Raw genomic sequence first — 26,745 nt, forward strand, 5'->3', positions numbered from 1 at the left:
ATGCAGACAACACCACCCTCCTCAGACTGATCCGGGACGGTGATGAGACTGCTTACAGACAGGAGGTGGAGCGGCTGGTCCACTAGTGCCGCCAAAACGACCTGGAGCTGAACCCGCTCAACCGTGGAGATGACAGTGGACTTCAGGCGAGACCCTTCAACATTTTCACCCCTTACTATCCGCAGTAATACTATACTCTCCTCAGACACCTTCAAGTTCCTGGATACCACAATCTCATGGGATCTGAAATGGACCGGCCACATAGACTCTGTCCGGAAGAAGGCCCAGCAGAGGCTGTACTTCCTGAGACAGCTCAAGAAGTTCAACCTGCCGCGGGAGCTGCTGAAGACCTTTTACACTGCCATCATCCAGTCTGTCCTCTGCACCTCCATCACTGTCTGGTTTGGATTGGCCTCCAAACCAGACAAGCACAGACTGCAGCGGACAATCAGGACTGCAGAAAAGATAATTGGAATCAACCTCTCATCTATCCAAGACTTATACCTGTCCAGGACCAGGAAACGTGCAAGACCCTTCTCACCCAGGCTGCAGTCTGTTTTAACTACTCCCCTCCGGACGGCGTTATAGAGCTCTGTACGCCAAAACCAGCAGACACAGAGACAGCTTCTTCCCCCAGGCTGTTGCTCTGATGAACTCACACCACTCTTAGAGTCTCAGAGTCATTGCTGTGCAATAACATCCTCCACACACCTTTTGTGAATTGTCTACACTGTTTGTATCATGTGTCCTCTCTGCATCCATTGCAGCCTGGTCATCCTGGAAGAGGGACCCTTCCATCTGTGGTCTCTTCTCAAGGTTTCTCATTTCCCCTAGTTGTAGTTTTGAGATTTTCCTTGGCCTCCCGGGAGTTTAAGATCAGGGGATGTTTGAGAATATTCGTCATTTTTTACATGTCCTGAGTGTTGTTAGTCACCTAAATGTTGAACAGAGGCTGTGACGTACCGAAGTAAAATTCCTTGTTTGGCACGCTCAAACATGACGAATAAAAATTCTTGAATTTTGAATATCGTTTAGCCTGTTGTTGCTCATTAATGTCTGTTCTTGGTGTTGGATTTTGTCAAATAGATTTCTCCCAAAATGCGACGGAAATATGTTTTTTTTCACTTTATTGTGCATTTTATGGCTGATGTGACGTATATTCTGGAGCGACTTTTAGTCCAAAAAAATACAGTAGTTTCTCTCGAGCGTCCTACCACAGAACTTGCACCATGCTCTCTGTGTCTGTTTGCTGGTGGCAGGAAGCTCCGTGCTCAGTGTGAACTTCCTTCACTTGTCCCACTATGGCCCTGCAGTTTTCACAGCGAAAACTTCGCTTTTCTGCAGAGCTGAAGGCACAAGTCCAAAGTCAAGGCCTTCTCCCTCAGTAGTCTTACCCGCATGCTGGCATCGTTAATCCCCACACAATCCTATCCCTCAATGTAGCAAAATTAAAATTTTCAGCAAAAACTTTGGATTTTGTGACATAACTGTCAACTGATTCAGTAATGCCTGGTGAAAAAATTATATCCACAGTTTTATTCACTGTTGGACTGCAGTAGGTGTCAAACTTCTCAGTCATGTCCTTCAACTTCAACTCAGCCTCTGTGTCTCTCATTAGTGTATCAAGCAGCTCTCTGACACTTTCTCCAACCAGATAACTGAAGAGCCTCTTCTCTCGTTATCCTTTGCCACAGTCATTCCAACATAAAGTTGAAACTTGTCCGTCTGTCTTCCATGTCTTAGACAAGTTGCTGGAGTTGAGAACACGTCTGTGGAGCTTTTGATGGTAGCTGCTGATGGTAGCTTGTCTTGCAATACTAAGCGTTGCTAACTGTTAGCGCCGCACGTCTTCTCCAGTCGAAACAACTAGACCAGAAGTGGGCAAACATTTTGACGCGGGCTGAATTGGGTTCTAAATTTTGACCGGGGGGGCCGAACCAGGAGCAGATGGATGTAGTGTTTGTGTGAAGTCATAGAAATGACATGTAGAGGTTATTGCAAAGAAGGTTTTTACTTTTAGTAGGTAGTAAAGCATGGATATTCAAAGAAAACTTTTTGAAAACAAACGCAATTATTAACAGCATTAAAAAAATATTTCACCAAAGAACTACTGTCAGTGAGTCTCATTAAATATTACACCGTTATTATGAATAATAGTTTCCATCACTTCAGCGCCTGCAGGTCTGATTTATGAAATATGTTCATCAAATGAGCCGTAATCACATCAAACGTCAAACATCACCAAATACATCATCTTGAAGAATCAGTGAAAGAATACATCTAAATAAAGTAATAAAGGAATCAATAGTATTGTTGGTCTCCCTTTGTAGCTAGTGCATCGTGTTCTGGAGTAAAATTTGTGGTAATTTTTAGGATAGAGCCCAGGTGTCGGTCCATTAACCTAGATCTGTGACGGGCTTTGTTGACGTTCATGTGGCTGAACGTCTGCTCACACACGTAGGTCGAGCCAAACTGTCCACTCTTTTTTAACAATCGTCACTCCGTGTCCACCTTTCTTTTCCTCGGGCCACTCATTTTGATGGAAGGATTTCAGGGGAAGGTTTGTGGGTGGCATTAGCGGATAACTATCTGAAAGCTCAGCGCGCGAATTACGAGAATGCTGACGTCACAGCCCACACTCGAAATTCGGCACCGATGGAAATAGAGCGGAGTGCGCCGGGTCCGTGCTACTTTCGTACACGCACTTTCGGGAGTAAATACGCGGGCGGGCGCTTCCTCATCTACTGGGGAAACATAGTAATTGCAGGAAAAATGACCACAAAAAAAAGTTTTGTCATACAATTTATTCAGGTTTGGTGGGCCGGATTAAACGGCCCCGTGGCCCGGATGTGGCCCGCGGGCCGTAGTTTGCACATTCCTGAACTGGACACAACTCACCAAAGAAGTGAGGCAAAATCCTCTGGCGCTGCCACCAAGTTATAGTGTCTGTGATTATAATAAGAAAACACATCCAGCTTGTTGCTTTGTGCCAGCTTGGTCAGCATTTATTGTACGAACGGATTTACACTGTCAATTCTTTCTCTCTTATTATTGCTTCAACTCTTTATATCAGTACGCATACATTTGGTACAAGTGATAACATTATATCATACTGTTACAGTGATTGGAAAAATAGTAATAACAATGACAAATGGCCTCGATGGGACCGGCTCGTTTCTGAGAAACAAGCTCAGTGCTCCCACTAATTCAAGGTAATTGTGAGTTTTATTTTTCTGTCGTTTATACTTGTTTTTATGCCAGTCCATCGTATTTATATATTTATTATAAATGTATTATTTAGTTAAATAAATGTATTGTTTATTTATATAAAGGCCGGTCCGTGAAAATATTTCTGACACGTAACCGGTCCGTGGCGCAAAAAAGGTTGACCACTGGTTTAAAGCACCTCCTTTTTTCCTTTTTGGATAGACGACGGAGGAGATACCCATATGTGGACTTCAGGGGAAATGTGAGTCTAATGATCCCTTACCAATTTTAATTGAACATGTAACGATGTATGAACAATTCATCTGCCATATAGCGTCTCAGAACATGTCGTATTTTCGTATTTGCCAAAATAAATGGATAAAATAGAAAAAGATAACTTGCTAAAACATGTTAACTTTTATCATTTTCCTGATAAAAAGATACATAAACTGGGCTAGTTAATGAAAAATGAACCATCCTCGCTTTCTCCTCCCTTCAAGGAACATATACATAACATAACCTATACTGTAGAAAACATTTAAGGGACATCTAGACATTATCATTACGATAAAAAAAAAAAAAGGGGTGTCACACAATGTTGTTAGCGTGTACAGAGATGTTTCAGATCACATGGACTGGGTTGATAATTTCGGAAACAAATGTTTAACTCAATTATTAGCCCCTATTTTGCTCACCACTCCACTTATGTATGAATCACAGTTGGCTTAGGCTATTGTTAATATGCACTCAGTTAACCATTTCATGAATATGAAGCTACCGCACTGCACCACTTCCATTGTATGATTTAACACACTCGTCTACGTCCTTTTACGTATTTTATATTCACGCAAGATGCAGGCTTCTCTTTTTCTCACTGATCTGGCTCCTGCGCAAGGGAAACATTGCACTGCAGCACTGCATTGCACAAGTACATCTTCTTATGGTGCACATTTTTGTAGTGCAACAGACACTGTCAAGGTTCTTAAAAGTCTTACCATAGATTTCATAGTGGGGTATCTTATCCTGACAGTCTACACAGCCCTCAGATGCTTCTTTCTTGTGGTCTAAAAGTTGAAGAGCATTCTCATTTGTCAGCCAATGCTCACTGTATTTTCGCTTTGAAATTTGTTCATCTTCATATTTTGTATTTTTACACTCTGTGCCATCAATTTCCTCATTAAAGCTGAGTTCCTGACTGTCCAACTGATTGTTACGAAGGCTCTTGATGAAATTGTTTTTTAAAGAAGAGGATGAACTAATAGTAGTTACTGTTTTTACTTGCTGTATGGTGTCATCCTTATGCTTTTGTATGGTTTGGTCTGACAAATACTTTTTACCTTTCCTTTCTTGAGCTTCATGAAAATATATTCCTTTCTCTTCATGCTCAAACTCAGCCTCCATGAAAATAATTTCCTTTTTTGCTCCATGACAACCACGGGCTTCTTTGTCTGGGTCGAGCAAAGGAATTTTCTTTTCAAAGTTAGTCCCCTTATCAGTCTGGTCATTTTGCTCCAACATCCCCTTTTCTATCTTTATGGGCATACTTGACTTTCGAGACTTTTTTTTGGGAATGGGGTCAGCATTACAGATGTCATGAACAGTAGTATGTTTAACAGACACCGATGGTGACAGTAGGGGGAGTGAGGGTAGTATTCCCGTAGCATGGGCAATTTCTGCTGGTGTAACAAGGCTGCGATAGAAAGGCAGGACTGGCTGTACTGTCTTTAAATTGGGAAAGAGAATGCCACGCTGGCCTATACTGGGGAATGAGCTCTTGTGTATCTTTAGGCCACTATCCACTTGCTCCACCGTGTAGCTATATATTGATCTGTGACGTTTTGCAGAGCAAGTTGGAATGGATGTGACTTGCTCAGATATTTTCTCTCCAGGATAGTATTCATCAGCAGATAAAATGTCCTGTATGTATTTTTGTCGGTTGTTGCGATTCAAGGACATGTGAAGTCGTGGGTTAGGATTTGCACTGTGGCGGTTGCGACTGCGCAGTGAGCTAAATACCATATTGCATCCCTCAATTGTACACTTGTGCTTTATCTTAAGGTGCACTGCATTGTAATGGATTTTAAGTGTGCCTTTGTCATAGAATGTCTTCTCACAGGCATTGCAAAATACACGACCCTTCTTCAGAGATCCTCCACCCCTACTTCCTATTGAAATCCCCAATCCAGTGTGCCCAATGCGCATCCTACCAAAGGCTGACATTTGAATCACATCAGAGATCATGGAGGTTGTGGGGGGCCCATCAGAGTAGTTGTCGCCAGTAGAAAAATCTCCCACCTCAATCTTTGTTGTTGAGGAAAGACATTCCACCTGGTTGTCTTGAAGAGCAGTGGATGTGACAGAGTTGGTACCGATATGGCTGCTGTCTGCTGAAGATGTAATTTGGCGGATTTTCTCACTAGTAATCTTTTTCTGCGCTTGATCACCTTGCCTTTGACTCTGGTGCTTTACTGACCCGTGGCATGACTCCTGGTATTGCTCATGAAGCTGCTGGCATGAACCTGTTGGAGAGCCAAGACATTGAGCTGGAAGAGAATTTAAGAGCTGGAAAGGCAATATGAAGGCCATGCTTTTAATAAGTTTCTCAAAGTGTTGCATGTTGTTGCCTTTCTGCTTCTCTGCTTTGGTTGTAGACAAGATAGCAGAAGAGCATGACTTGTTTCGCTCATTGAATGTATGAATATCTGAGATGGTCCGAGTGCTGGGAACTAATACTGATTGACCCTCCTTGTCTTGTAGAGCCATGAGTTCCACGATGGATTTGGTTTCACCAAAGCGCAGAAACTGCTGCAGAGTTGCAATCTCCTCCTCAAATGTCATAATAGCCCATCGATCCAGTACTTTTCCTGCTACATCCTACAGACAGAACAGGGGAAATAAATAGCAAAATTCTAAAGGTTATTCGGAAAGGGTATATAAATCGATACAATAGAATGAAAGTGAAATGGAAACAAAGAACATTTACGCATTAGTCTTGTGTTCTGCATTACACATTCATATTTATACTGTAGGCTTGATGACAAACCCTGCCCTAGACATGACTGCAGAAGAGAAGAATCAGATAAGGTTTTGGCACAGAGAAAAAAACTGAGATATTTTATACGGCCATATAATAATACAATCAATTCTACTCATATAAATGTAGATTGTATTGTATAGATAAATATAGATTTACACCATTTGTGTTGATTTCTGATTCATATCAATCATAATAACATACCGTATTTTTCAGACTATGAGTTAAGTCAAGTCAAGTCCAGTCAAGTTTATTTGTATAGCCCTAAATCACAAGCAGTCTCAAAGGGATTCACATAGACAAACAATGGTCAATTATTCTCAAAGCATCCCCTGATCTTGAGCTCCCAAAAGGGCAAGGAAATACTCAAATAAACCCTACCAGGGGAAAAGTGAGAAACCTTGAGAAGGGACCACAGATGGAAGGATCCCCATTTCAGGATTACCAGGCTGCAATGGATGCAAAGAGGGCATATAAAATATATAATACGGAAATCAAAAAGTGGATGTCCAGGCCAAAGCGAAGAAGAAGCGTCGTGTTTTTTTTTTTCATAGTTTGGGTGGGGTGGCGACTTATAGTCAGGAGCGATTAATATGTGAAATTATTCACAAATTTTTACTTGATCATTTAAACATTACTTATTAGTATAATTGATAACTTCACATGTTATTTTTAGTATAGTTGATCACTTCAGATGTTATTTTATCTTTATCTTCATCTTGAACATATTCAAAACATGAAAAATAGAGAAAAAACAAACAAATAAAGCAATTAACACTTTAAAGCGCCATGTCCAAGTCCATAAAAGAAACAAATAAACCAAACAAAAAACAACTGAAAAAAGGAATACGGTAATTTTCGGACCATAAATCGCTCCGGAGTATAAGTCGCATCAGCCATAAAATGCACAATAAAGTGAAAAAAGACATAGATAAGTCGCATCGGAGTATAAGTCGCAATTTTGGGGCAAATTTATTTGTCAAAATCCAACACCAAGAACAGACATTGACCAGCAACAACAGGCTAAACGATACGATACGCTAACGTGACATATTCACAAACGAGGAGCTGAGAACGGGCCTGACGTAACATTCAGAGTTATTCAAATAAGTATTACATAAATAACACGTGTCACTCCAAATCATTAAATCCTTCAAACGTGGGGCCCTTCTTCATCCCGTGATCGAATTCTTTGTCCTTTATGTAAACAACCGCCGCGTGGCACCGGTGACGTCACTTGCAGTTCAAATGACAGTAATCCCTTGCTACATCGCGGTTCGTTTATCGCAGTTTCACTACATCGCGGATTTTTGAATATTTTTGATAAACGTATTATTTATGTTATAGTTATTTTAATAACTGTTAATGTTATGTTAGGCCTGTTCTCAGCTCCTCGTTTGTGTTTATGCCACGTTAGCATACCATATCGCTTAGCCTGTTGTAGCTGGTTCATGTCTGTTCTTGGTGTTGGATTTTAAATTTTACATTTCTCCCAAAATGCGACTTTTACTCCGGTGGCACTTATATGTTTTTTCCCCCTTTATTGTGCATTTTAAGGCTGATGCGACTTGTACTCCGGAGTGACCTTTAGTCTGAAAAATACGGTATATACAGAACTAGTATTTGGCATTTTGTGTGTGAAGGCGAAGAAGCTGAATAAATACATACTTCGAGAATGCTACAGCATGATGTCAAATGATCTCATAATCTAATTTTATACAACTGTAAATAAGCTGAAAATGTTGAAGATGGAATGCAAGATGAAAAGGTTAAGTTGGAATGGATTGAATCGGTCAAAATGTAGAAATTAGAAGTGAAAAATTAAATATTGCAAAATTTTAAAAAGTGGGAAGTTTCGGGATAGGTAGGAATAAGATTAACAGCTTAAAAGTCTGGCACTTCCGGTTCAATTTAGGACACTTCTGGTTTGTGTGGGGTATTTCCAGTTCAATTTGGGGCACTCTTGGTTTGTTTGGGGCACTTCTGGTTCAATTTGGGGCACTTCCAGTTTTTTGGGGCACGTTTGGTTCAATTTAGGGCACTTGTGGTTGGTTTGGGGCACTTCTGGTTCAATTTGCGCCACTTCCGGTTCATTTTTGGGCAATTCTGGTTTACTTCCTGCTAAATTAGGGGGAACGTCCTGATCGTGTGGCGGCAGCATTTTCTTCCGCCAATTTTTTGAATGTATTTGTGTGATCTGTGGCTGCAGCATTTTTTCCCGCCATTTTTTGAATGTGTATGTGTGGTCAGTTGGCCACGGCGTCCCCCCCGCGATCTTTGAATGTGAGTCAGATACGTGACTGTTGTAATTTGCTTGTCAAAAGACTGCTGGGGCGTATTCCCCAGGGTGTCTTTCCCCCCCCTGCGATCTTTGAATGTGAGTCAGATACGTGACTGTTGTAATTTGCTTGTGAAAAGACTGCTGGGGCGTATTGCACAGTTGCCGTAATGCTAGGAAGCGATGCGACCTTGTAATTTACTAATCATACTAAAACGTACTGAAACATTTTGGCAGACCGCTGTGTACAACCAGGATGGATCAACAAATTCATCAATTGATCACTTTTTAAGGCTCTCTGCATTATGAGGTGCACTGTTCTTTTGAGTAAATTTTAAGTTTTTAAGTGCCTAATAGTGTGGAAAGTACGATAAGTCCGCAACACAGCAAGCGAAAAATATAGAATGTGAGAAGCTTGACAGGCTAAAACTAATTGGTAAACTAATGTGAAATGCAGTCATGAAAAACAGTACAGTCTGAATTATGTGTCTAGAATTGTATTAGGCTGGTGAGAAACTAAAACACATTAAAATACCAAAAATACACTCGTATATTGCTCAGGGTCACCTCTGTAAATGCGCTGACAGCGAACACTCTGTTGTATGACTTAGCATGTCAATATGGCGCTGCCTTCAGTCCAAAGTTTCATTCACTTTTATTCCAAGCCAGCACTACTTTACAGACACATGTTTAGCAGAACTCTATAATGCACGTGTTTAGCAGAACTCCATAATGTCACAAAACGTTCATTCTCCGATTGACAATATCCAGCGGGACATTTGTTTTACCATGGACATAAAACATTAGTTCATTGACTATTTATGCTCAGCTGGACAGCACAACGACCGAACGATAACACTCAAATGATAACACTGTCTTCACAAAAGTTGTTGGGTTCACACACACAGCATCGGTGATCTGCGTGAATTCGAAACCATATTTCTGTGTGTGTGTTTTCCATCAGCACACAGGGCATGTGATGCGTCAGTAGTGTTGGCGTAGTAGTGCCTGTAGTTTGCGCATGCTGCATGCTGGTTCTGCTTGCCACCTTTCTGCTTTCAGCTACCGCCACCGTCTAGCTCTCTGTTTCCGGAGGTGAAAAGAGGAGCCGAGTACATAAGCCTCCTCAGCCAGTACACAGCCTCTCCATTGCCAAGACTTGCACACACCTCCTCGTGGCCACACACGGTAACTGGTACCTTGCGGTTCCAGGCTAAGTTGTGCAGTATCTCGGAGCAGTAGTGGGCCCCAGGGGTGGCATGTAGGCCCACCGGTGTGTGGATACGCCCTACTGTCCATCAACCACTGTGGGTAAACAGCTCCAGCTAAGGGTAAATAATGAAGACCTCAACGGTGGACCAGGTGGAGGATGATGGCTGACCTAAGGGGAGCATTACAACGGGTGGGAAGGCGGATGAAGGCTGCAGCAGAAAAGGGTCACCAGTCGTCTTGAGCTCCATGCCACTGGATTCTGACCCCGATCTATCAAGGACAGTGTGGTGACTGTCTGTGCACCAGTCTCCCCACTTTAAACAAAGTCACGCACAGGCATCCTTATCAGGGAATCCACCTTACATCCCTGGTCCTATGGCGACCAGTAAGTGGCGACGGGGGCAGGAATGTGAGATCTGGAAGCCTCTAGTCACAAACTGGCACATCAGGTGGTGGGTGTTGGGTTCAGTCGCTAGGCTCTTGGAACGAGGCAGAAAGAGCCTTATGGCAGCCGCACCCATGACTGAGCAGCTCTTTTTAGGGTCCACTCTGCTCACCCCATATGGGGCTAGAAAAGGTGCCCTAAAAATAGCCTGCCTCAAATCTCCCGACTGAATTACCGCAATCAGAGGGCTCATCACTTGCGGTCGAAAACATAAAATCATGATGAATTTTGGAGCCTGGAATGTGCGCACTCTAATGGATAGTGCAACCAATGACAGACCGAAGAGGAGAACTGCGATCACACTAGAGAACTGAGGAGATGCCGGATCGACCTGGCTGCCCTTCTTGAGACCCGCCGGGCAGATGAAACCAGCTCAGTGGCCTAGAACCAGCTCAGTGGCCTAGTAGTAGAGTGTCCTCCCTGAGACTGGAAGGTTGTGGGTTCAAACCCCGGTCGGGTCATACCAAAGACTATAAAAATGGAACCCATTGCCTCCCTGCTTGGCACTCAGCATTAAGGGTTGGAAATGGGGGCTAGATCACCAAATGATTCCCGAGCGCGGCACCACTGCTGCTCACTGCTCCCCTCTCCCCCAGGGGATGGATCAAAATCACATGGGGATGGGTTAAATGCAGAGGACAATTTTCACCACACCCAGATGCATGTGTGTGACGATGATCATTGGGACTTTAACTTTACTTTTGAAAGACAACAAAAGTAGGAGAAAGGAGGCTACACTTTCTTTGGAAAGGGAAAGCTGCTGATGAACCCAGGATCCATGGTGTTGGGTTTGCCATCAGGAACCACCTCATTAGTCACCTCTCTGAACTTCCTGTGGGGATCAATGAGTGTCTCATGACTATCCGTCTGATGCTTGACAACAACAAGATGGCAACAGTTGTGAGTGCCTATGCCCCTACCTTAGACTGTGGAGGAAGTGAAAGAGACCTTCTACGCCTGCCTAAATGAGACACTGTCAAGAATCCAGAGAGGATAAGATCATTCTCTTAGGAGATTTCAACGCCAGGGTCGGCCGAGACCAAGACCTCTGGAAGGGCACCATAGGAGAGGAAGGCATCGGGAACATCAACTCTAATGGAGTTCTGCTTCTCAGCATATGTGCTCATTTCGACCTCACCATCACTAACACACTCTTTCACCAGAAAAAAAAACTTAAGGCATCCTGGAGACACCCTCGCTCCAAACAGTGGCATCTCATTGATTATGTCGTTGTACGAGCCAGGGACCGTCGTGATGTGAACATCACAAGGGCCATGATTGACACCGATGACTGCTGGACAGATCATCGACTCATACGCTCCACGTTATCCATCAAACTCAGGAGGAAGAGGAGGGTACAAAAGAAGCAGATCAGGCCAAGACTTAACCTTGGAGGTCTGAATAACACTGTCATTCAACAGAGGCTTCAGGCCTGTCTTGGGGAAAGTCTTCAACAGGAAAACCCTGATAACATCAAACAGCACTGGAGCCTGCTCAAATCCACTATCCTTGATACCTGCAAAACCACCCTTGGATACAAGTAAAAAAAAAAAACATCGGGACTGGTTTGATGAAAACGACTGCGATAGAACAGCTCATCTTCAATAAAAGGAAAACCTTTCGTGCCTGCCAAAATGACATAACATGCCAGATCAAATGAGCGGCTCACTCCAGAACTAAGGCGGAAGTCCAGAGCCGTGTGAGGGAACTCAAGAACTCCAGGTGGACAGAAAGGGCTCAAAGTCATTGCCCGTGTTCTGGCGAACCGAATGCTACCACTGTCTGAGAAAATACTCCCAGAATCACAGTGTGGTTTCTGTCCATCCAGAGGTACAGCCGACATGATCTTCACAGCACGCCAACTCCAGGAGAAATTCCGTGAACATGGGCAGCCTCTGTATATGGCCTTCATAGACCTGACAAAGGCCTTTGACACTGTAGACTGCCAGGCCCTGTGGAGTATACTAACAAGGTATAGCTGCCATGAGAAGTACCTAAGGATACTGAGGCATGTCAGCCACAGTGCTCACCAACAGTGGCTCAGAGTTCAAGCCCTTCGAAACTGGTGTGAAAAAGGGATGCATCATTGCACCAACCCTGTTCGCAATCTTCATAGCTGCAATACTCCACCTTATTGGCGAGGAGCTGCCTCAGGGGATCCCAATTGTCTACAGGACTGATGGCAGGCTCTTCAACCTGCTCAGGTTCAAAGCCAAGAGCAAGGTCTCCAACACCACCATCATGGAGCTCCAATATGCTGATGATTACGCCATCGCAGCACACTCTGCCGAGGACCTCCAGGGCATCCTGAATGTGTTTGCTAAGGCATACAGAGCCCTGGTTCTAACATTGAACATCACAAAGACCCAGGTCCTACATCAACCTCCACCCAACCCACCATAAAAGTGGACAACACCCCACTTGAAACTGTTGACCACTTCCCCTACCTTGGCAGCCTTCTTTCATCTAAAGCTGACAGACTCAGAGATCAACCTGGCTGAGCTGTGCTAGTGGAGCGTATGCAAGACTCAGGAAAAGAGCCTTTGAAGACCAGGATTTAAAGGCCCAAACAAAGCTCCTGGTTTACAGGGCTGTTGTCCTCCCTACCCTGTTGTATGGAGCTGAGTCTTGGACCACCTATAGCCGGTACCTCAAAGCCCTGGAAGGGCATCACCAGAGATCTCTGCGGAACATGCTGAGGATCAGTTGGGTAGACAGATGCACCAACATCAGCATTCTGGAGGAAGCAAACATGCTCAGCATCAACACCACAATAATGCAGCACCAACTCCGATAGACAGGTCACGTCATCCGCATGCCCAACACACGCCTCCGCAAACAGATCCTCTACTCACAGCTGAAGAAAGTTCAGTGAGCTGCCGGCGGCCAAAATAAATGCTTCATGGACAGGATCAGCCTGAAGAAGTTTCACATCACATCAAATGACTGGGAGCACTGTGTACTGGACAGGCGCACTTGGAAAAAATCCTTGGAAGAAGGAGCTACATATCATGAACTGGAACTCCGTGGCATCGCAGAAACGAAGCGAAAGCACTGCAAGGAAAGACAGAAAAAGGCTCTCCCACCACAAACCACCTTGACTTTCCCATGCCCATACTACACCAAAATATGTGGATCGCAGATCGGCCTCCACAGCCACCTGAGGACCCACAAGTAGATGACCCTAGGAGGGGACAGTCATACTCACTTCGAGTGACCGCCGATGATGATGATGATGGTGTGTGTATGTATGTGTGTGCATGTGTGTGTGTGTGTGTGTGTGTGTGTGTGTGTGTGTGTGTGTGTGTGTGTGTGTGTGTGTGTGTGTGCATATTAACAGTGATGGGGAAACTGAAACACAATTTTTTTTTACTTGAAGATGCGGAACTTGTGGCTGTCAGTCTGCTCTGCCCCGCCCTCACTCTGCTGATCACCAACACCTCATCACTCTAACAGCCTTCACCTGCTCACCATTCAGACAAGCCAATATATACATATATACAGCCTTGCTCTACTCATTCTTTGCCAGATTGTTTACGTTCCCATGCCTGATGTAGATATAGATTACAAAAATCTGATTAGCTAAAAATAACAATCAGTACATATACGATTAGTTTAACTTCAAAATATTCAGATTTAGCCACATGAATATGGATTTTGAACATTTGGTTTGAATAATCATTAAACACTAATAAAACACAGTGTTCAGTGGCTTGCATGAGAAATTCTTAAACATTGTTGGAAAAGGAGGGGGAAATGTTTCTATACAAAAACATGGGCGGCAAAGAACAGTAGCTCTGATCATGTTGGGAGAGAACAAAACGTTATTAGGCATCAACATTGAGGAGGAGAAAGTATAAACTGTCCAGGGACTAACAAATAAGGCATTTGGAATCACCAGTGTTGAAAGAGGTGGTTCGAGTTATGTTTGCAGGAATGGACGCTGTCCAAGAGACTAGCAGTATGGCAGAAGTCATGTGAAGAGTCTGAAAAAGGACAAGACCAACAGCCTCCACCTTCATAAAATTGTAGAGAGAGTAAGCAAACCTATATATTGTAAGGATTGCCTGAATTAGTATTCGCTTTTTTAAACTTATTTATGAATGCAGACTGTAATAATACAGTACAATAAAATTTAACAGAATTTTTTGTAAGTTTGATTTGTTTCAGGTGCATTTTCCTTAAAGGCATTACAGACGATCCTTCCAACAGCTCAGTAACAAGAGCTATGTCTATTTTTGAATACTATGCATGTGCAGGTCCTTCCTCCCCACCCTTCCCATAGAGTGCGTGGTTTTTTTCGGACTATAAGTCGCTCCAGAGTATAAGTCGCACCAGCCATAAAATGCACAATAAAGTGAAAAAAAAAACATATATAAGTCACACCGGAGTATAAGTCGCACTTTTGGGGCAAATTTATTTGTCAAAATTCAAAACCAAGAACAGACATGAACCAGCAACAACAGGCTAAACAATACGGTATGCTAACGTGACATATACACAAACGAGGAGCAGAGAACGGGCCTGACGTAACATTCAGAGTTATTCAAATAACTATTACATAAAATAACACTTTTATCAAACCATCTGTGTCACTCAAATTCAATAAATCCATCGATCGTCCTTTATGTAAACAATGCCGCGTATGTGCCGCATATGCGCCGCTGACATCGGACCCGTTGTAAGTTGCATTTCTAATTATTCCACAGACCCATATAACGATATAGAAAGTATATTTCAAATAACTATCATATAACAATATTATCAAAACATCTGTGTCATTCCTCATCATTAAATCCATGGATCAAATTCCTCGTCCTTTATGTCAACAATGCCGCGCACGCCGCACAGATTTAGTATATAACTATATTGTAGCGTTAACAAAGTACCAGAAAAGAAGTGGGTTTGGTAAACGGCTCTTTATTTAACAAAACAAGAGTTTAACAAGCCAACAACTACTGAACTGTAACGATAAAAACATACTCAAGTTGCTACACAAAATAAAATATATCGAATAACTATAACATAAGTTTCTCAAACCTTGTGTCACTCCAAATCATTAAATCCTTCAAACGTGGGGCCCTTCATCATCTTCGTTGATGCCCCAGTGATCAGTACCGGTATCCCCTGCCATGGGAGATGGAACGCATTGAGATTGAGTGAAAGGCGGAAGACAATACCAGGTTATTTTCTATAAATTCCTTTTCTTTTATCACGTTCTCACTTGCATTCTATGCGAGGTGTGTTCAATGACCACTCATACAGTCAGAAAACTCTTCAATTGCACCAAAAAGTCCTAACGAGTACGTAAGCACATTAAAGGGAGTACGTGGAAACATAAAATCATTTATTTGCCTGTCTTCTCAGAGATATCTTTAGCGAGTGTAGAAAAGTCAGGAGGTCAAAAATGAAGAAACGCTTATACTTTATAAGGTTTGGAAAAGCAAAAAAAAAAAAAAAGAAAGCTGTTGTTTTGTTTTGTTTGTGTGTTTTACACAGAATAATAGGACAAAAAGTGTGACTTTTGGGATAGTCCGGCACGCATTATTAGCTTTTACACTGATTTTAATGGGAAACCTTGCTTCCACTTAACGCTTCTACTCACAACGCCGAATGCAGAACCAATTAAAGTTCGTAAGTAGAGGTACCACTCGATATATGTATATTACCTTATTGAAGATTTATTAAATTTTCAGGTTTGTCTTTTTTTCCCCCCTCATAACTGACTATGAAAAACTGGACAAATGACGGAATTATAATGTTAATTTTCAGTCCTAAATTCTACAATTTCTGTGTTGGGAATTTAAGAGTGTTCTATAAATTCACGGCAAAAACTGGTGTGTTAATATCTACTATTTATCGGGTAGGTCGCGGAGGCAGCAGCTTTAGCTTTCCCAAACTTTCCTATCCACCGTCACTTCTTCCAACACTGCCGGATTCCCAGGCCAGACATAGTCGAGCCAGCGTGTCCTGGGTCCTTTCCGGAGTGTACTGCTGGTGGGACATGGAGGAGGTACACTAATCAGATGCCTGAGCCACCTCATCTGGCTCTTCTCAATGCAGAGGTGCAGCCAAACTTCTCAACCCATCTCTAAGGAAGGGCCTGGACTACCTGCCAAGGAAATCCATTTTGTTTGCTTGGATCTGGGATCTTTCTGCCATGACCCAGAGCTTGTGACCATAGGTTAGGGTAGGAACAAAAGAGCAACCGCTAAATCGAGACATTTTCCTTTTGACTCAGCTCCTTCTTCACCACAACAGACCAGTACAAGGTACATGACAGCTGCACTAATCCGAAAGTCAAAGTCGGCTTTGTTGTCAATTCCTTTACATGCCAAGACACACAAAGAGATCGAAATTGCGTTTCCCATTATCCCACGGTGACAAGACATAAAACATCCAAGGAAACAAAAACAAAAAGTAAAAACAAGAACGCACATACAATGAATAAACAAGAGCAATGGACAAAAAAGAAAGAAAGAAAGAAAGAAAGAAAGAAAGAAAGAAAGAAAGAAAGAAAGAAAGAAAGAAAGAAAGAAAGAAAGAAAGAAAGAAAGAAAGAAAGAAATAAGAGCAAAAATGGAGCAAATGTGCATACAGCAGAGTTCAGGATCCTACCAGCCTGGAGTATGATCCTGATCCGCCTGTCATCCCACACTCAATCCTGCCCTAATTCGACTGAATACTATAAAATTTGAAAATAATTGATACAATTAAGAAATGGCATGAATAAATAAAAAAGAGAAGCAAGAGAGATGATTGTATGTTTGCATGCAACTGTGTGTGGTTGTAGAATCGTCACTTTACAGACCGTAAAGTCTATTAGTCTTACTGAGCAAAAGGGGAAACAAGTTAAGCTTAAATATAAATCATCTAAGTAAATGTAAGTCACTTGTTTTTACCTGCAGTACATATCCTCGTATGTAGTCCTGTAGTGTCCAGTCAAGTGCATTGAGGATCCTGATAACCTCTTCTTGCTTGAGAACAGAGAGAAGGCGGTCCAAAAGGATCTTAAGGCGTATGGGAATAGCTTGGGTCCCATACAGCATCAAGCTGCAGATGTCAAACACCACGCTGGTATTCACAATCTCCACCTGGCCATGCTGATACATCTCCTGCACCTTCAATTTACTAAGGGCTAGAACATAAAAATGGGTGGGGGTTGGTGAGGAGGGAGTCACATTCCCCAAAAGTTAAATTTGTAGTACAGTACCACAATGTGGAAACAAAACACTCGTTACATTTGTTTTTGTTTTTTTGCCAATGGGATTGTGAACTAATACAAAATAAATGTTTACTAAAATATTGTTAAATTTGTATATTTGTACAGCCAAAATATGTTTTACAGCCCAGGAAGTTTATACAACTATTATCTGTCGACTGTGAGTAATGTGTGCAGTGTTGTACCAGATCACGTTCAATAAAGGAGTTCAATCAAAAGATATTTATAAGCTTACCGTAATTTTCAGACTATAAGTCGCGTTTTTTTTCATAGTTTGGGTGGTAGGGCGACTTATGCTCAGGAGCGACTTATATGTGATTTTTTTCACAAATTTTCAAAATTCAAAAATCCGCGATGTAGTGAAACCGCGATAAACGAACCGCGATGTAGCAAGGGATTACTGTCATTTGCACTGCAAGTGACGTCACCGGTGCCGCGCGGCGGTTGTTTACGTAAAGGACAAAGGATTCTATCACAGGATGACGAAGGGCCCCACGTTTGAAGGATTTAATGATTTGGAGTGACTCAAGGTTTGAAAAACTTACTTATGTTATAGTTATTCGATATATTTTATGTCATGTAGCAACTTGTATATGTTTTTATTGTTACAGTTCAGTAGTTGTTGGCTCATTGAACTCTGTTTTGTTAAATAAAGAGCCGTTTACCAAACCCACATCTTTCCTGGTACTTTGTTAACACTACAATATAGTTATATACTAGATCTGTGTGGCGCGCGCGCGGCATTGTTGACATAAAGGACGAGGAATTTGATCGATGGATTTAATGATTAGGAGTGACACAGATGGTTTGATAATATTGTTGTTGTATGATAGTTATTTGAAACATACTTTATATATTGTTATATGGGTCTGTGGAATAATTAGAAATGCAACTTACGAGTCCGATGTCAGCGGCGCGGCGCATATGCGGTGCATACGCAGCATTGTTTACATAAAGGACGATCGATGGATTTAATGAATTGGAGTGACACAGATGGTTTGATAAACGTATTATTTACGTAATATTTATTTGAATAACTCAGAATGTTACGTCAGGCTCAATCTCAGCTCCTCGTTTGTGTATATGTCACGTTAGCATACCGTATCGTTTAGCCTGCTGTTGCTGGTTCATGTCTGTTCTTGGTGTTGGATTGAATAAATTTGCCCCAAAAGTGCGACTTAAACTCCGGTGCGACTTATATATGTTTTTTTCACTTTATTTTTTATGGCTGGTGCGACTTATACTCCGGAGCGACTTATAGTACGAAAATTACGGTAATTGGTTATAACTATTAATGGCGAGCTACAGCTGGGCATCAACTTCATATTTTGGGCCAAGTGAAGGGAGTGCATTTTTGCTTCGTGGACAGTTTTGTTTTTGTGAATGCGCTGATTCTAGGGTATTGAAGGCAGTTCATTTTGTTAAAGGGTGCCATGTTTTCTCTTCTTATGTGACTTAGATTTAGACCTGCTAAAAGTACTGTAAATAAGGCTTAATTAGGTAGGGGAAAACGATGTAGCAACACCGGCCACAAACAGTTGCATAGTGCGTGCGTCATCAAAATGTGATGTGTGCTTAGAGGAGCAAAGAAAGTGTGATGACACTTCAGTCGATGTAAACTCAGTCGCACGACAAGCATCCCCACTTGCACTTTCTTGTCAAAAGCAACGGATAAGGTATCGTGAGCATTTAGGGTTCTATGAGAGCATTTAGGATTTTTATGAAAGGTTGCAGTGCTTGCGCTCAGTGGCGTTGAACCACAAATTACTCTTAATGAGTGTTTTTTGTTGTTTTAGTAACTTATTTGGGCTTTGCACCTTTACCTTTGCACTTTTATGTCCCAAATTCTAAACGTTTTCTGGTTCTTTGAGGCAACAAGTTACAAAATAATAATTTCACAAAACATGAAAAGTTAGTTATAGCAAATATAATGTTATTTTAAATGTTTTGCACATCCTTTGTTTCATGCCTCAGTCTGACATCTAGACTGTTTGTGTTTGCACATTCGGGGCCACAGTTATATTTTTGTCTTTGTTTCCTCTCGTATTTGAGACTGGAGGGTGGTAGCAGCACCTGGTATTAGTGTGAATGGAATGAGTTAAAACAATGAGAAAATGCCGATATGCCATAGGGTAAAAGCTCACAGCAACTTTTTTATTTGGGGGAAGAAAACAACTGAACTTTTCAATTTTGAAACAGTGAACTTAAGAAATTCAATTATGAACTATAAATTGAACAAGTTCATTTTAAAATTTGTGAACTGAATTTTGAACTTGTTCATGTAGAAAATGAACTTTCCCAACACTGGATGTGCGTATTATTTAACACATTTACTCTACATAGTTTGGGCAAAATATTTTTAGAATGTGCAAATTCAAACAATGCAAGAACCACAAGTAAAGCATGTCCTTTGCCATGCAATTTATGTCAAAAATTAAACGTGAAGGCTGAGCTTTGAATGATATTGAACAATGTGGATTGCTATTAAATGACCTGGAATGAGCTGAATATGTTTAAGTTGGAATCGTTTCAATTGTTTGATATACCATATTTTTCGGACTGAAAGTCGCTCCGAAATATAGGTCGCATTAGCCATAAAATTAACAATAACATGAAAAAAACATATACAAGTCGCTCCGGAGTATAAGTCGCATTTTGGGGGAAATTTATTCAACAAAATCCAACACCAAGAACAGACATGAGGCGAGCAACAACAGGCTCAACGATAGGTATACTAACGTGACATAAACACAAACGAAGAGCTGAGAACGGGCCTGACGTAGCAGTTATTCTAATAACTATTACATAAATAACACGTTTATAAAACCATCTGTGTCACTCCAATTCATTAAATCCAGCGATCGTCCTTTATGTAAACAATGCCGCGTATGCGCCGCATATGTGCTGTGCCGCTGACATCGGACTCCTAAGTTGCATTTCTAATTATTCCACAGACCCATATAACAATATATAAAGTATATTTCAAATAACTATCATATTACAACAATATGATCAAACCATTTGTCACTCCAAATCGATCAAATTCCTCGTCCTTTGTCAACAACGCCGCGGATTGACGTCAGCCTCGTCGTTATTCCACAGATCTAGTATATAACTATATTGTAGCGTTAACAAAGTCGACTTCCATCCCCGGAGGTGGCATTTCCAGTCACGGAGGTGAAAGAGAGCTCCATAGAATCAGACCGGGCGTGCGTAAAAGCCATGTTGGATAGCCAACCGGCCGAGCGCCGTCCCCTGACTTCCATCCACGGAGGTGAAAGAGAGCTCCGTAGAGTAGGACCGGGTGTGCGTAAAAGCCATGTCCGAGCCCCATCCACCGTCCCCGGACAGCCACCCGGCTGAGCGCCGGCCTGCGACTTTCATCCACGGAGATGAAAGAGAGCTCCCATCGAGAAGGACAGGGCGTGCGTAATAGTTTTTCAAACCTTCTGTGTCACTCCAAATCAGTAAATCCTTCAAACTCTTCATCCTCCGTGTCACTTACAAACAAAGCCGCTAATGATGCCGGTAGTATGTGGGGCCCTTCATCATATTCCACATCCCGTGATTGAATCTTTGTCCTTTATGTAAACAACCGCCGCGCCACTGACGTCGCTTGAAATTCAAATTACAGCAATCCTTTGCTACATCGCGGTTCGTTTTTTGCGGTTTCCCCCCTTTTTTTTTTTTTTTTTTACGAAAATTTGTGAAAAAAATCACATAAGTCACTCCTCAGTACAAGTCACCCCCCACCCAAACTAAGAAAACAATCGCGACTTATAGTCCGAAAATTACGGTATTTGGAGTCTGGGGATGAATCTCTAGAAACTCTGATTTAGTCATAAGTTGAGAGTTTTAAATGGTTACAAATTGAATCAGTCAAAAATGTCAAAACTAGATAAAAAAAGAAAAAATCTCTTGTTCAAATTGGAGGTAAAATAATTAAAATACGGGGCCAGAAAAAATCACATCATATATTTTTGAAAATTAATTTAAAACTAGAGCTCCAGACAGCTTTAAAGGGCCCTTACAACTTTGGGGTACTGACACTTTGAGGTACGTTGGTACATTGGGGCCGCCCATAGTTTCAAGACAAACTGATAAAACCTCTAGAGTCCCTCTAGATTATGCAACATCCATAAAAGGCCAAAGATTAGGCCAATTTGAAAAAGAAAAATCAAAATGGTAGGCTGCCTGTTAGGTTTACCAAATTGCTCCAAAAGTCATTATTGTTGGTCTTTGGCTGTTTACACACACCACCAAATTTTAGTAGATATACATATACTAATGTAGAACTGGGGCTGTTAACAAACTTTAGGGGACACGGCCTGAGCCATTTTTTTTAATCGCATGATAAACTAATAATTTATTGATGATTTTGCCTGCCCTGATGTGTGCAAAGTTGAATGAGTTTTTGTGCAAGTTTACATAGACCATCAAATTTAATGTTTCAGGGAAATCTGAGTCCTGAACTATCTTGCAAGCCAATATAAAGTAGATCTTGTTGACCTGTGAGGAGAAAAACAGTAAAGAATAAAACATATGTTTCCTGTAACCACTGACACTACCATGACAATGATATATAAGTTTGGAGATGTCCTTCAGGCCTAAACTGTCATCTAATGTGCAAAATTTGACAAGATAGGATCCTGTGGGTAATGTTACAGCAAATTTTAAAGTCAAAGCTGTCACGTTTCTTCTCCACATTGATCCTGGAGGCTAACTTTCCACCACACACATTGCAAGCGGCCCTCGCGCTAATTAGCGCTCATCGCTGTCACCTGTTCCTCATTACCCGTTCATCTGTATATTTAAATACCGGTCTCCTCTTGGTCAGTTTGTCTGCTCGCTGGATTTCTCACAACTGATCTCTGCTACTAAATCCTGTCTGGCTCGACCATGATTGATTCAGACCCTGCCTGACACGACCACGATTGCCTGTACCCAACTGCGAGTTTGCTGTGCGTTGCTTGACCTGACGACGCTTGTTCCTCTCTCCTGATATCCCCCGTCTGCCTGCCCTGATATTTGCTGCCAGCCTATCTATATCTGACTTTCTGGCTGCCTCCCTTCGACCCCGTGAACACCTAGCCGTGTCCTGACACCTGTCACTACCCAATTCCACCTTTTCCTTGACCACTGTCCAGACTCTCCTTCCTCCTCGGTCCTGTTTTCCCGTTGCTGCTACCCTGCCCAGACCTTCATTCTCCCACTTTCCTTTTCCATTCCTACTAAACTTAAGTTTGTGCTGCATCTGGTTGTCCTGCCCCGTTCGTGACAAAGGCCATACTGAATTTTAAAGTAAATTCAAAAGGCCTGCCTTCCTGTTTGTTGACCATAGAGCCTTTTTGTAGGTCTTGGGCTGTTACATATACCACCATTTTTTCATAGAACTACTTAAAAGGTATAACCAAAGCTGGGAAATAAACTCAAGTAAAACTGGCTGGAATTGAATAATTGCAATTCCATTCATTTTAATGGGAAATATTAGTACCTTGATTCATGAATATTTCAGGTTACAAATGAGCTCGTGGACCCAATTCAGCAATTTGATGTTCCACTGTCATTAAAATGTAGTCCAACTGACAGCAGGGCCCAACACACAGCAAACTATGCATTTTCTGAATACCCTCTTAATTATACTGACTACAGACATGCTCCATATTTCGGACTATAAACCGCTACTTTTTGCACAAGCTTTGAACGCCTGCGGCTTGTAGTTCGGTGCGGCATATCTATGGTTGTGGACCGCTGTTGTGCGGCACCGTTTTGCTGGACAGAGCGATGTGTGACCAGACACAGGGTCACTGGGGAGAAGAGCAGCGTGTTGATCGCATGTCCGTCCACCAGGCAAATAGTGCTACATTATTGGCACGAACAAGAGACAGAATGAGATTAAGACCGACATTACCGGAGAAAGTAAGCTTTCATAAACAAACCATCATTATGGGAGATGAAAGAAAATTGAGCTGCTGCATTTAGTGTAGAGGTTTCCTCTGGCCACGAGACGGCACTGGGCTATTTTTGATGACATCTTGCTGCGTCACCCTTTTCAGAATTTTTTAAATCCGGGTCATGTCTTCTCGGGAGCTTTATGTGGAGCTTGAATCGCATTCCCAACTTTAACCCTGTAAGTGGTCCTATTTCATTTATTATTAGTTGTGTGTTGCTCATGTTCCCTGCATATTAAGTCTATTGTAGTTGTCGCTGATGTTATGCATGTTTGCAGAGCTCCATCTCTTCATCTCAATAAATATAATGTTAATAAAAGGTATGAGTCCCCAAAGAACCATCCTTTTCCTGATCATCCTCTTTCAATTCTATTACAAATGATAATTCAACATTAAAACACCTGCGGCTTGTATATGGATATTACAAGATTTCCCCCTAATTTTTGCTGGTGCATTTTATAATCTGGTGCCGTTTATAGTCCAGAAATTACAGTACTGTCGATTAGGAATGGCCTGTCATCCATTTTCAGAGCTGTGGAACTCCAAGTCAATTGTATGAAAAAGGATTTCAGATCTTACCGTGTGCAACCCAGCCATGCTTGCAGTTTTCACACTGACGTCTTTTCTGCTTTCCAGGCTTAAAGTTGTCACAGTTGCAATTCAACAAAGTGCAACAGGTAGCCTACCAAAAAAAGTATAAATGTCAAGGTTCAAAATGTTTTGAAAATGATAATTTTTCACGTGAACAATAAAAACAGAGCAGTAAACAGTTAGGTAAATATCTCATTTTAGCAATTTTAATAATTTAAATTTTTAGTTCTGGCTTGTGCTTTATTGCTCTTTTTTTAACTATGGTCAAGTAAAAAAAACAACAACAACCCTTTTCTCATCCCTCAGTAACAAAACACATCAGTGAACAGCTATAAAAAATGTCCAATTAGGCTAATCCAAAACAATTCTGATGCTGCTTACTCTAACACAATAAACATCTCAAACAGGTGCACAGAATGTTCAACAGGCTGAAACATACACCCTCTGAGACGCACGCGCATGCACACACACACACACACATACGCGCACACACACGCACACAAGTCAAGATTCAAGATTCAAGAAGAATTTATTCGCCATGTTTGAGCGTGCCAAACAAGGAATTTGACTTCATTACATCACAGTCTCTGTTCAACATTTAGGTGACTAACAACACTCAGGACATGTGAAAATGACTGGATTATAAGGCGCACCCTCATTGAATTTTTTTGTTTTAGAAATTATTTCATATATAGGGCGCACTGGAGTAAAAGGCGCATAATATAGAAGCTATACTGCAACAAACTGAGGTTGACCAGGGTATGCATCCACTAGCCAATAACCAATGAGCCCTTTGTAAACAATCGAGTTTCTCAGACTATCTCCTATAAAATGATCAGAACTGACTAAAGTTCGATCTAACGCATTAGTACTGCTTACCTATGTTTCCCTTCCATATCGATACGTAAATTCCCATGAGCCTCAGCAAAGTGTAAACAATCGCGTTTCTCAAGCGAGCTCCTATAAAATGATCGGAACTGACTAAAGTTCGATCTAACATATTGGTACTGCTTACCTATGTTTCCCTTCCATATCGATCAGTAAATTTACTCGAAACATTAACAGAGCAGCCTATTTTGAAATGAAATAACCTCACGGGTACAACAGCTATTCAGTGACGCCCCCTGACCACGGTTGCCGTAATGTTGGGAAGCGATGCGACCTTGTAATTTACTAGTTGTATTATACCGTACATTTTGGCAGAGCACTGTGTACAATCAGTATGGATCAACAAATTGATCAATTGATCCATATATAAGGCGCATCGGACTATAAGGTGCACTGTCGGCTTTTGAGAAAATTTTTGGTTTTGGGGTGCGCCTTATAGTCCGGAAAATACGGTATACAGATTGCAAGGCAGTCTTGTGTTATCTGATGATGACCATGGATCGGTATGATTAGGTTGACATCTGTACTGGAAAAAAAAAGACAACAGTGAAGGTTTACGATGTGGTGGCTGCGCTCAATGTTGACATTTTTTTCTGTTGTAGACGCTACACAAATGTCAATGACAACGTTCAATATGCGCGCTCGTGTGACTCGCGCAGAAAGCCCTCAGGAGGACTGCTCTGATAGCGCTGGTAAAAGCGCTGTATTCATATTTCTTTTACAGAGTAATCCCAAGGTCTACAATGGGTGGTGCCTGATGTACATAGAGTTCATCTTTGTCGAAGCTGTTGGCGACACGCACAGAGGCCACGGATGATGAAACAAGGACTGCAATGGCTTTAAAAAAAAAAACGACTCCAAAGGGGGCTATCAAAAGCCCACAAGAGAGTGATGTTTATATTGTTTTTCGCCGACCTGGTTGTTTTGTTTGATATGTCCTTCATAAAACATGCATATATATATATTGTAACGTAGTAGTTTTGTTCTATTAAATAGCCACCATTTTTTAATACTGTATGTATAGTTTTACATTTTTAAACATATGATTCAAAAACATTGCACATTTATTTTTTTAAGATGGTTGGATAATGTTTGAAAAAAAAAAATTTTAGGTTCTGCAGGTCTGTATCAGGCTGTCAGTGATCAGCAGACGGTGCACCCTGACAGTTTCATCTTCGCTGGTGATTTTAATCATGCTGACCTGAAGTTTGTCTTTCCAAAGCTTCACCAGCATGTTAATTTTCCAACTCGTGGTGACAGCTTCCTGGACCTGGTCTACACTGCACATAAAGCAGCTTTCAAGGCCACCACCCTCCCCCACATCGGACTTTCTGACCATGTCACCGTTCTGCTTACGCCCGCGTACAGACAGAGAGTGAGAACTTCCAGGCTGGTTCGCAAGCGAGTTAGAGTGTGGCCTGAGGGGGCCTCTGATGCTCTTCAAGACTGCTTTGGCACTACGGACTGGGAAATGTTGAAGCAAATGGCCACATGCAACGATCGGACGGACATTGAGGAGTACATCGCAAAGTGCATTGATGATGTGACCCTCACTAAGTATGTCGTCGCTCGGGCTAACTGGAAGCCATGGCTGACAGGGGCTGTCCTCGGGCTGCTGAGGGCCAGAGACAAAGCGTACAGGGCTGGGGATGTAGCGGGCGTGAGATCAGCCAGGGCGAAGCTGTCCCGGGGCATCAAGGATGCAAAAAAGGTGTTCTCTTCCAAGATCACTGCCCACTTCAAGGACAGCAGGGATGCTCGAGGCCTGTGGCGAGGCATACAGACCATCACGGACTACAAGGCCGCGCCGCGGAGCTGTGAGGGCGACGTCCCTCTGCGCAACGAACTGAACCGCTTCTTTGTTCGCTTCGACGCTCAGAACGACACTTGCCCGCTGAAGCCCCCTTCCCCTCCGGG

The 26,745-nt window shown here is 42.1% G+C and overlaps 1 protein-coding gene across 1 annotated transcript in view; it reads right to left on the reverse strand.

The window, feature by feature from the left end:
* Window positions 1-4,050: 4,050 nt before the first annotated feature.
* LOC147058885 (zinc finger protein basonuclin-1-like) overlaps window positions 4,051-26,745 on the reverse strand; it is a 48,172-nt gene continuing 25,477 nt past the window's right edge. The window contains 5 exon segments of the mRNA XM_085907163.1: window positions 4,051-4,129; window positions 4,131-4,173; window positions 4,176-6,081; window positions 17,079-17,314; window positions 23,929-24,031. Coding sequence (XP_085763289.1) covers window positions 4,051-4,129; window positions 4,131-4,173; window positions 4,176-6,081; window positions 17,079-17,314; window positions 23,929-24,031 — 2,367 coding nt within the window.

The sequence above is a fragment of the Syngnathus leptorhynchus genome, chromosome 3 (assembly GCF_054491065.1).
Source record: "Syngnathus leptorhynchus isolate UIUO chromosome 3, UIUO_Slep, whole genome shotgun sequence".
NCBI classification, from domain to species: Eukaryota; Metazoa; Chordata; class Actinopteri; order Syngnathiformes; family Syngnathidae; genus Syngnathus; species Syngnathus leptorhynchus.